A 12,985-nucleotide genomic window follows, 5' to 3' on the forward strand; every position below is an offset into this window, starting at 1 on the left:
AAGAATGGTCCCATCGATATCGAGTTCCAGGGTGTGGAGCGATATCCTATAGGCGAGAATGCTCATTTTTTCTCGAGGTTGATTGGTTAGGTCCTCAGTGATCATTGTGACTTGCATCATGATTCTTGGACTGAGGTCCCAAGTGAGATGGTGCCAATATTAAAAAACCATGTGAAGGTACAAAGTTTAGACCATTGTTTGTGTATATGATGTCAATTGTTAGAAATAATGTCACAAAGTTTTGACCATTATTGTTTGCGTAATTACTATATCGCATAGTTACTTTAGGTTGAATGATAATAATATAGTACACGTGGAAGGCTTAGAATTTGGTCTAAGTAGAGGCTATTCAAGGACTCGCTCCAACCTGCACTTGAATCAATACAAGCCTCATTTCAAAGACATTAATGTCAAAGATCTGGCTGCGGTGGCCGATGCAAGTGCCAAGGCGAGGGCCACTATTCCTACTCATCTTAGTCGGGAACAATGGTCTTTGATCTGTGACTCATTTGAAACGAAAGAATGGAAGGTAAATATATATTCTTAAAGTCATTGGTTAATTAGGATTTTATAGTGTTTGATTACAACTACAAGTAATATAATGAATATTTGATTTTTGGTTGAACACTATTAAGAGAAGTATGCTCGGAATGCAGCCAATAGAAGCCACTTGAAAACAAATCACACTGCTAGCACCTGCTCATTCATCAACGTTATTCACAAGAAGGTAAGAAGTTTAAAGTATATTTCTAATCAAATTAATTTTAGTTTATTACCATAAATTATATGTTTTATGTGCAGACAAAAATAACTGGTGTCAGGCCCAGACCTCTCGAGTTTTATAGCGATACGCACAAAAAGAAGGACGGGTCTTTTGTTAACGAAGTTGTTGAGAGCTTATATGTAAGTTTATAAAATGATTACTCGCAACGGATATAAATATTCAGCTTGTGTGAGTGATTTAGTTAATGTTCATTTTGCTTGTGCAAAATAAAATGGAAGCAAGAGCTCACTCAGACAGCGCAAATTGCACTAAAGAAGAGGCATTCACGGAAGTGCTCGGGGTTTCACGCTAGGGGCATGTTCGAGGGATGGGGTTAGGTGTCAAACCTACCCAGCCAAAATCTTCTCAAGCAACATCCTCAAGCCAAATTGACGTTCACGAGGAATGCAGGAAGCAACGGGAAGAGCTCGAAACATCTTATCAGTCACTACGTGAATAGATGGCCGCATCGCAGGAGCAGATGGCCGCATCGCAAGAAAGAATGCTTGCAGAGATGCGTGCAGAGATGCAGGCAGAGGTGCAGAAACTACTATCACAATTTCAAGGGTTAGAGAACTTTTCCAATCACATTTTTTTCATACACACGCATTTGATATGTAATTATTAGAAAGATTATTGATAATGATTTGAACTCTACTCTTATCAGGCATGGAGGGAGATCTACCTGAGGTCAATCAAGCCAAGGTAGTAAGGAGTTTTTTGATGCTTTGTAATAGTTTTTCTTATAAACTTTCTACTATAATAGTTTAAATGTTTCAAACAATTATGATTTCTATTTAGTATAAAACATTTGAACAGTTATGTGTGTTTTGTAATATGCGTAATTGATGTTTTGTAAATGATGGTTTGTGTTACTACAAAGTAAAATCGATTAAGACAATTTTTTTGGTTTAAGAACTTTGAATAGTAAACTTCCCTTGACATGTTTACCAAGGTTAAAAAACTTTGAGTGAACAAAGCAAAGGAGTAGAACTATATACCAATTTTTTTTTTTTAAGTGTTTGTAGGATGGCAAGAGAGAAAGTTGGCCGAGCTAGAAATTGCGGTGCTAAAGGGCTCAAGTGATCAATAGTAAGTTATTTCAATCCTATTTTCATTTACTTACTGGTGGAAGTACTATAAATTGTAGCAAGCTGGCAGCTTGCATGGAGTGATAAGGTTGCGTAAAAATTATTTGGAGTGTTTGGATATGGTTGTTGGTTGTTGATACTGTTGGTTAGATATTTAGCATGCTAGAATACCGAGTTCTATGATAGATATACAGTACATAGTACTTTTGCCAAATCTGTGTTCTTGAGTGAGTTCAACCATATCTAACCCCACCATCAAGTACTGCTTCTTTAATATTTTTGGCACCATGATAATTTAAGCTTTACAACAAGCATAGTTCATCCTCCTGTCAGCAGGGTCAAGTACTGCTTCTTTAATATTTTTGGCACCATGATAATTTAAGCTTTATAACAAACATAGTCCATCCTCCTGTCAGCAGATTGGTTAGGTGCATCCATATTATCATTCAGCCCAACTCGATATTTACTGACAAAGTCAATGCTAGCCTGTACAGATATTCTCAGCAATTTGGTTGTTTGATATGCATTATGCTAGTAGAGATTAAAGTAAAGCTTCCATGTTCAGAGCTTAACTGACTGACCTAGTGTTCTCAACAAGTAATTTTTACCTTGAAAAGTTGAATATGTCCCACTAACGGGCCATGAACTTGTTAATTAACTTATGCAATACAATTTTGCTTATGGGATGTACTTCTTTTAGAATATCTGCTCTCATTTAGAATTTATGCATTGCAATATGCATGTAGAGATTTAAATATATATATATATTTCATTGATGATGATTTGCATATTATGGACTTTAATTTGTATGTATTTTTTTTTCCGTTTTAATTTTTATAATATTTGATTTTTGGTTGAAAATCAAATGTTATATATACCACCTTTTTTTTTTTTAATTTTATAATGTCGATATGATAGTCATTAGTAATATTAGGACAAAGAAACACCATATATATCAACAAGGTCACCTCAAAATAAATCTAAGTTAAATGCAGTTGTCAACACCCAATATGGCTTATGATGCATAATATGCAGGTGTTTCAGACACCTGATAAGGATACTAGCAATGGAATGTTATTACATGATGGCACTAGCTTACCTAGGCTTAGCTATTAAAGGATTATAACATGTTAAACAACTGCAACATTAGAGTAACTCTAGTGAGCGATATTTTAAGAATTATGGATTGTACACCAAAACAAAAGTGCATGTGCAAGCTGTAGCTATCATCATCAAATTCAGTTCTAGTTTTTCATAGGCGAGTTTCATTCTTTTGTGCGATTCCTTTCTTTTTTCTTTTTCTTTTTTTTCTTGATGGAATGATTGTTCTAATCTTCTGGGTATCTGTGGTATGTAAATTGAGTTATGAATTATAGGTTTTTTTTTTGTGTGTGATTTAGAGAAATTCTAGCTCAATGATTGATGGGTGAATAATATTGGGTGGGTGGTTTGTGAACTAGAATAAGATTTGTTCTAATTGTATGTGCTATTTATGGCCACCATGTCATGGGAATTGTTATCTAAAACAAAGGGTTTTAGATTAACTTCTGTGCACTGACTTTATATGCAGCAATCTATGCTCTGAAGGTTAAAGAAAAAGTTCCAAACGCAATAATAGAAGACAACATATGACTTATTGTTGGTTATACACTTGATAGTAATGAGATAGGAATCAGCACACACTTTTGATCTAGCGCCTTTGTGCATGATAGTTATGCTTTATTCCCGGCCAAATCATGGTTACACAATTCCTTGGGGGTTGTTATTCTAAATACTTTTCTTTGATTATTAATATATGAGTAATGCTAGAAGTTATTTTTGTATTTTTGGTATCCTATATATTCATTGTTATTTGCATTCTATTTAAGAGCTAAGACTATGAGGGATGCCATTAAATCAATTAGATAATCTTATTGATTTAAATCTTCACCCCGCAATTTTTTTAAAATATATATATATATAGCGGCCACAAATAGGGATGCCATTAAATCAATTAGATAATCTTATTGATTTAAATCTTCACCCCGCAATTTTTTTAAAATATATATATATATAGCGGCCACATTTGTGGCCGCTAATAATACTAAAGTATTTTAAGTATTAGCGGCCATACATTTGTGGCCACATATGTATGGCCGCTAATAATACTAGAGTATTTTAACTATTAGCGGTCAAATACGTGTCGCCGCTAATAGTCTAGTATTAGCGGCGACTTTGGACTCAGTTAACAAAAAATTGTAGCAGATAAAATTATTTTTAGCGGCCACCAAATTCGCCGCTATAAAACAATTATTAGCGGGGAGTCAAAAATGTGGCAGCTAATAGTCTTTAGCGTCGGACTATTAGCAGCCAAAATAACATTATTTGCGGCCAAATTTGCTGGCTGCTAATGAACAAATTTTTTGTAGTGTCTGTGGTGGCTAAACAGAAGAACATTTGACGATACTGAAGAATTAAAGTGCGCTCCAAATGTGCCATGCGGGAACGAGATCCTCCAACAGTTGGATAGAATTGCATTTGGGGATGAGAACACGGGTAAGAAGAAACGGAAGAAGCAGAAGACAGGTGCAGCAAGTTTTGATGATATTGTGTGGAAGATGGAAAAGTATTTTCTTCAGATTGCCGTACTGGAAAGACAATTTTCTTCGACACAATCTTGATGTCATGCACATAGAAAAAAATGTCATGGACAATATACTTGGCATTATTTTGGACATCAAAGGGAAAACGAAGGATAACCTGGCAGCTCGGTTGGACTTGCAGGAAATGGGGTTGAGACCTAAATTGCATCCGTTCACAGCCGCAAATGGTAAGACATATATGCCTACAGCTTGTCACACGATGTCCAGGGAAGACAAGAAAACTTTCTGAAGGTTCTTCGAAATGTGAGAGTCCCGGATGGATATGCCTCGAACATTTCAAAGTGTGTTCGGCTCAAAGAACGTACAATTTCGGGGTTGAAGAGCCATGATAGCCACGTACTGATGCAGCAGGTTCTCCCAATTGTATTGCGCCAGTCACTGCCAGATAAAGTGGTTAGACCTCTTGTGGAGATGTCTGCATTTTTCAAAGGCATATGCTCAACCAAGCTAACACAAGATGAGATAGACCGATTGTAGGGTGACGTCTGTATCACTTTGTGCAAGCTGGAACAGGTATTTTCTCTAGGGTTTTTTACCAGCATGGTCCACTTGGTAGTACATCTTGTGCGCGAGTGTAGACTCGGCGGACCCGTGCAGTATAGGTGGATGTACCCAGCAGAGAGGTAAAATTAAAGAATATAAATATATATTAATTATTTTGATGTATTTGGTTGGACAAACTGAAAATGTCTTGATGTACGTGTGTGTACACCAGGAGCCTAGGGGTTTCAAGTCTAATGTGCACAATAAAGCGGCCCCTGAGGGGTGCATTGCGAAGGGTTACATAGCGACCGAACTGGTAACATTCCGTTCGAGGTATCTAGATAACGCACCAACCTTCCACAGTAGACCTCAGAGAAATCCTGATGGTTTAAAGGGGGTGGCAACGCGAATTAGTCTAAACTGGTTGACGATGAACCAGATTCATTACTATATTGTGTTCAACTCTGAAGAGTTTCTCCATTTGCGGATGTAAGTAGTGTTTACATATTTAATAGGATTCAAATACAATTATTAATAATAATTAGTACATAATTATATCCGCTGAATGTAGGATGCACAAAGACGCGCTTAGGCGATCATGCACTATGGGTCGCATCATGGACACTCTTATTGAAGCCCAACAACATGAGCAGTTCTGCGAATGGTACCGTGCATATGTAAGGAAATAGTGATATTTCTGTATATAGTATTTCTGTGTGTTCAATGTAATTTAAGATAGGATTTACATGTCGTAATTAACCAATGTGATCTTTAATATTCGAAATACACACATAGGTCGATGGCCTGGACGATCAACGTAGGGACAAATTGGGCCACAAATTGGTTATGCATTGTAGAAGGCTGAAGGAGATAGCAGTCAAGTATAACAGGTACGTGGTCAATGGCAAATTGTTCCGCACGCTTGCCCATGATGTGGGAAGGAGGACTCAGAATAGCAACGTATGTGTGCCAACTGTTGAAGGCGAAACGTACTACAGACAGTTAACCAATATAGTTGAGGTCGAGTACTATGGTAGGACTACGTACGTCCTATTCAAGTGCAATTGGGCGGACCCCACGATAGACAAGGGATTCAGAATAGACGATTATGACCTAGAATTTGTCAACTTCAATCACCTCGTCCACAGGGGAGAACTGATTATTGATGGGCCTTAGGTGCTGACATCTCAGGTAGACCAAGTATTTTACATCGAAAATTGAAAGAACCCAAATTGGGTTTGTGCCGAGAGGATTAAACCGCGAAACATGTATGACGTTGGTTAGGGGGAATGGAGTAACAATGCAGGTGCAACCTACCACGAGTGCGTACCGCTCGTATTAGCCACTGCTAACCTACATGATATGAATGATGAATTTGAGCACGACAGGCTCAACATTGATCAGATTGAATCTCCCGTTGGATGAGTGCTATATTCATTGTTGGTACAATTCACTAAAACTAAATATACATTTATAATTTGTAACATATAGTAATTAATAAATGCGATCATTGTATAATTTGCATAAATCTGATTGTATAATTTGGATGTTCCTTACTAATATATCATTTTAACGTCTTTAATAATTTGTATACATTTGTTCGCAGGTATAGATGGACCAGAGACCCCCTCCTTGTGCACATCGGGCACCACGCCAACCTGTGCCCTCCACGACCACGTCCACAGCTCAGGCGTCACTACATACTGCGTCGTGGCCACACCACCTAGATGCCGCTTATAGACCATTCCTGCCGGGTACGGCGGGGATGACCATGTCAGATCACGGGCATATCAGCTCAGCTAGATATTCTTGTTCTCCATATTCGGTGTCGTAGACTTTCTCGCAGATGGAGATCACCTCACCGGGTCATGTGACTCGATGGTGGGTGCAAGAGGGTCATGATGGGATCAGCCCACATTGGGCTAATATGCCGTACTTTCCATACACCTATACTGGACCTATGCCATGTGGATCTAATAGTGGGACACAGGATGATAGGTTTCCGCTGCCACAGCCGGGGGAGAGGCAAATGCCGACTACAGAGGTGAGATAGATGCCGACACCGAGAGCCAGGGCCCGGCACTCGGGGGGAGCCAAGCTCTAATTTTGGGGGAGACCCAGGTGCCACTTTCTGGGGAGAGTCAGGGGCCGGATCTGAGGGAGAGCCAGATGCCCCATGAGGGGGACTTTGTAATGTTGGGTCCCGATCAGTTGGCCCCCGATAGCCCACAGGATATGCTTTCAGATGATGATTAGCAGCCTCCCCCGGGGGAAGGGGTTGGCGAGGAGCATGCAGGCGACCTAGTGCATACAAACTGATATTGGACGTAAGCACCGTTCGTGGAAGTCTAAATTAAAAAATCGCCAGATATTCGAGACGGTGACACGCCCGAGAGTATACGTGCAAGAGTGCCGGAGAAAGTTTTTGAGAAGTATGACAGAACAGATGTGGAGGACCTGCTGAGGGATTGGTGTACTGAGCAAAAAAAGATATGTAGGTCTTTGAATGTATTACTATAATATTGTGTATTTTTAATAACTGTTCATTTGATTTTATTAATACTTTAAGTGTGTTAATGCTTATATTTTTATGAAATGTATAATGCGTAGGCGACCTGTGAACGGATGAAGTAGATGCGGGAGCAGAACAACCTCCCCCATTGTTTGGGATCCAAAAGTTACGCCAGATTTAATCACAATGAGGTATAAACAAATATATGTAGATGTTATAATATTTGTGTCTAATTTTTTTTTTTTTTTTTTTACATTAAATTAATATTATTGTTTGTTATTTATTTCAATTAGATGGCGATAGGCATCTTCATCTGGCACGCCCCTCACTCGAGCGGAGTTGTTCGTGAAGACGCATACTAGGAAGGACGGCACTTACCTCAACAAACATACATGGATCCTATGCGTATACTACTGATCTATTTTACTAATATTTCTAAGTTATGCGTGTGATAAAGTATATATTGAATTTTTGTATATTTTATGTTGACGACGTACAGGAGAGGATGACACAGAATTTATCCAGTGATCCTGCCGCTACTCAGAGCGTGTCAGAAGACACGGTGCGTTGGGCACCGAACGACGCGTACGACAGGCGTTGGGGAGGCCTGAGTATGCGGGGAGGGTTCGGCAGGTTGGCCCGAACGTTTCTCCTGTATGTGGGACATGTTTCTCATATCGGGCTCGCTCACAAGGGGATCATCTCAGGGCACATCTCAGGATTGGTCCATACATAAGAGTAGGATGGCGACAATGGAGGCGTTGCTACAGGCTCAGACCCAAAGAAATAACGCCTTGGAGCAGCGCCTGCGACAACTCAAGGCCGTGCTCACCTCCATGGGAGTATCACATGTGAGCCCAGGTGCTTAGCAGTCTCCACCTGCAAACGAAGGTAGTATGTCGTCTGTTAGTAGTGCATCTGCAGGTATGATTAATATTATGTAAACTGCTTATTTTTAATTGTTTTGATTACTTGTTTAAATTTGCATATTATTACTATATTTTTTAATTGTTTTCATTACTTGCAAGTAATGCGACAAAGATTAGTCCGTTGTCGCCTATTGGACGACATCTGCCAGCACTCCCCCATTGGGACACCATTGCCCGCTACACCATTCCTCGCGCAGCAATCGCCCGTTGCCGAGAACACGCTTGGTACGGGAGCTCGTGATCCGCAGAGAAGATATTCAGATTTGTAGATATTTTGTGTAATTTTGTTTTGTTAGTAACAAACATGTTTATTAGTACATAATCTATTGTTGTGTAGTTTGATTTGTGTATAAAATTTGTTAGTACAAACATGTTTATTAGCACATAATCTTCAAATTATTGATTTGTGTTCATGGTAAATTTTAAATGTTGTCCTAATATTTTTGTAATATTTTTGGGTAAAATGAATTTTGTGATACTTTTAGAATATATATATATATATATATATATATATATATTGGCCACAGTCGGCAACGTGGATTGTAATCCACGTTGCCAGCAATCGGCCACGTGGATCAATGTCCACGTGGGTTGTCGGCCACGTGGATTAAATCCACAGGACTGACTCTCGGCCACGTGGACTATAATATACGTGGCTGCCTGTCGGCCACGTGTAAGAAGTCCACATGGTTGACAGTCAACAGCGTGGATTTAATCCACGTGGCTGATAGGCAACCATGTGTACTTCGATACACGTGGCCATTGTGCCACGTGTATTAAATTCACGCGGCTGAAACTTCAGCCACGTGTGTATTACACGTGTCTGGCGTGTCACAGCGTATTCTATGAGACACGTGGTATTTGGTGGACACATGGCAAGTTGTGCATTTCGCAACAACCGAATATAATCTACCACGCCGCGCACACGTGACCATTTACACATGTCTAACAGTTTGCCACGTGTATGGATCTAATACACGTGGCAACTTACAAGTGGCTAAATACAAATTTTTTTTTAGTGCGTTAAGTCCTTTGCGCCAACCGGACAAGGTGGTTTGGAGGGGCACAACTAATGCAGGTTTTATTGTCAAGAGTGCCTACCACTTGGCAGTCCAATGGAAACAGCAGTATACAGGTGAGAGTTCTCGGTCTAAGGAAAAGGAGCAATTTTGGACTTCAATTTGGTGCATGGATTCCTCGGCTGCGTTAAAGACTTTTACTTGGAAGGTCAGTCACGACCTGTTACCCACAAAGGCCAATTTATTCAGGAGGCATATCACGGCTGACCCCATCTGTCCTATCTGCTCTTTGTCCCCTGAATCCACCTTTCATATTCTATGGAGCTGCCCCTCATCCATGGCGGTTTGGCAGGAAGGAAGCAGACGGATTCAAAAGTTATCTTTGGTGGAGGGCGATGGGATGGAGCTTGTCCAATAGCTTCAGGAAAAGCTGTCTTTGGAGTAGTTGGTGGAGGCATTTACTATTACACGGTTGATCTGGATGAGGCGGATAAGTTTGTCTTTCAAAATCAGTTCTCTTCTCCTGTTTCACTGCCTGTGCTGGCTAAAGAGATGGTCGAGGGATTCCGGATAGCCAATGCGAAGGATAGTCGGTTGGAGGTTGCAGAGGCCCATGCTGAGCCAAAATGGCTAAAACCTCCTTGGAGATGGGTCAAGTGTAATTGGGATGCAGCGATGGACAAGGACAGGCAAAGGATGGGAATGGCTATGGTGGTACGTGATGCTGCTAGTTTGGTAGTGGCAACAGCAGTTAGGTCTGTCCTATACATTACAGATCCTACGGTGGCGGAGGCTATAGGGGCTTGGCATGCTTTCTCTCTGTGTAGGGCTTTGGGTCTGTCCAAGGTGGTGTTTGAGGGGGACTCCTCGATTGTGGTGGCTGCTTTGAACAATGAGAACCCGATTTGTAGCTCCTATGGGCATATTGTGGTGGACACACGGTCTTTGTTCCAAAGCTTTCATGCAGTTGAGATACGGCACGTTCAGAGGGTGGCCAACACGGCTGCCCATGTCTTGGCAAAATTTGCCTTAGTTCACACGTCAAATTTTGAATGGCTGGGGGCTTGTCCTCAGCAAATTTCTCGGATTGTTTCTTTTGAGCAAGGCTCTTATTAATGAAGTTATCCATTTACAGAAATATATATATATATATATATATATATATATATATATATATATATATATATATATATATATATATTAGATCAAAAATAATATATATAGATTTACAAATCTAGAAATTCATGCTGCCTATAACGTTGAAATTGAACTCCTTTGTGGGAAGTAAAAAAAAAACACACTCCTTTGTTGGACAGTTTGAGCATTTGATTCAATTGTAAATAATAATAATAATTAAACAAATAAGGTGACACATATAAGACTTAAGAGCATACTTATTTTCACCGTAATAAAATAGCATTTAGCAGCAACAACATAAATTGTTGCTAAAAGTCCAATGCCGTCATTAAGATTTGACGAGGGGAACTTTTTGTCGTTAACATAAACAAAAAGGTCTCTCAATTATCAGTTATAACATCACTTCACTTCTGGTTACATATTTTGTTCCGCGAATGGTGTTACAAACAAATTTTTTAGGTTTCTAGAGAATATAGGCATTTTTAAATACAATATCTAAGATTAATTCTGCTTTCTTTTATTAATAAATTTATCTATTTAAATAGAGGAGCATAACTTACGATCAAATTTGAGTTTTACAGCTCGAAAAGTAACTCATATTAGGAGTTGACTAAGTGGAGATAAAAATTCACCGAAACTAAATGTTTATAAGCGATAACATAAATATAGAAATAAATCTTATATGGAACAATAAAAACTTATTACTAAATGACTTTTGCATCATAGTGCTACAAATATATAATTAAAAGAATACTTTTGACTTAGAATGATGATTATAACTATTATTATTTAATTAAACTATAATTACTTCAAGAGTTTCATTAAATACTTGCTTGTGAGTCATGTTAATGTCATTTAGGCGCCGTAAAATTCTACTTTATTAGCCACTAAATAAGACTGTTGCTAATAGTTGTTATATATTAATGACAACGAAACTGTATATTCATTTGTTATATATGCACAATTTATTATTAATGATGACACGTTTTTGTCACTAATTAAGCCACGAATTGTCACAACTTAAAGGTGATGCCCTGATGAGATAGGCCACCATTTTTATTTTTATTTTGTCTAATTGAGTGAAAATAGGCCACCTTATTTGTTAATTAATAAGGTTCTACATTACAGGAAATGAGTATTTAATTCAATTGCAAGCTAACCACGCTAAGAAGTTCACCAGAAACCCACTCGATCATTTTGTAGCCTTCGATAGATTATGCTAACCTGTAGCTTAAGTCCCAAAAATCTTTTAAAATATAAAGATTCAAATTTTCGTATGAGCTAAATCTGAATACTTCAAGAATGTCTAACTATGGGATCACAAAGAGAAACCCTATATATCTTTAACCAATCTATAGTTTATATTGTGATATGAGAAGAAAATACCAACTCGAAGAATGGAGGGGAAGGGGGAGATGAATTCCGGCCTCATTTTTTTCATCATAATTAATCTCGGAAAGATGTCTTAATATTTTATTAACTAATTAGAGAATGAGGGGGAGGGATATTTTATTAACTAATTAGAGAATGAGGGGGAAGGGGGATGAATTCCGGCCTCATTTTTTTCATCATAATTAATCTTGGAAAGATGTCTTAATATTTTATTAACTAATTAGAGAATGAGAAATCATATTTAGAGATGATAATTCCTGGAGTAGAGTAATGTACAATATGTTAAAAGTTAGGAAAAATTTCCTTTATGCTCCGTTTGTTTCTGCACAAAATGGTTTTTGAAAAATGATTTCAGCATTTTCTGGTGTTTGGTGAGGACAAAAATAATAGTCAACCGTAAAATAATTTTCGTTTGACTAAAAATGCTTAATAAATTTCAGAAAATGATTTATGATTTTTCTCTAGACAGCAAACGCAATCAACCTTCATGCTCAAGCAGTCGACTATCGCCAGATTCCGACAAGCCAGATTTCGGCACTGGTCAGAATCTGCCGATGTCGGAATCCGGCGACGTTCGGCAATCGTCGCCGTCTTTCGACTATATAGTGCCAAATTCCAGCCAAAACGGCCGGATCTTGGTGATCTGGCCGTTCAGCCAGTTCTGGCCGGGATCTGCCCAGAGTTGGCAGGGATCTGGCTGTTCTGGTAAGATCTGATTGGCTTTCAGCCAACTGGCCGGGATTCGGCACAAATGTCGAGATTCCGGCAAGGAGATTGGAATCCGACCACTTTAAAAATAATTTTTTAAAATAATCCAAATTTTAAAAAATATAATTATTGTTAGTCAATATGTATATCTTAATTAAACATAATTTTTTAGTTGTTTTCTATATTATTTTACATTAATATTTTAATGTTGTGAATAAAAATTAATTTTTATAAGTTAATATGATTGAACGAAAATATAAAAAATATTAATGATTTTCCGTACACGCCAAACACCGAAAAATATTTTCG

At 38.4% G+C, this 12,985-nt stretch overlaps 1 protein-coding gene across 1 annotated transcript; it reads left to right on the forward strand.

Moving 5' to 3' along the window:
• Window positions 1-9,757: 9,757 nt before the first annotated feature.
• On the forward strand, window positions 9,758-10,555 carry LOC133873194 (uncharacterized). The gene has a single exon (XM_062310925.1). It carries the CDS (start codon window positions 9,758-9,760, stop codon window positions 10,553-10,555), a length of 798 nt encoding a protein of 265 aa, XP_062166909.1.
• The last annotated feature ends 2,430 nt before the right edge of the window (window positions 10,556-12,985 follow it).

Source organism: Alnus glutinosa, chromosome 7, assembly GCF_958979055.1.
Source record: "Alnus glutinosa chromosome 7, dhAlnGlut1.1, whole genome shotgun sequence".
Taxonomy (NCBI): Eukaryota; Viridiplantae; Streptophyta; class Magnoliopsida; order Fagales; family Betulaceae; genus Alnus; species Alnus glutinosa.

Excerpts from the sequence above, each read along its gene's own strand:
- LOC133873194 (XM_062310925.1), top strand. The coding sequence starts at position 9,758 with ATGGAGCTGCCCCTCATCCATGGCGGTTTGGCAGGAAGGAAGCAGACG.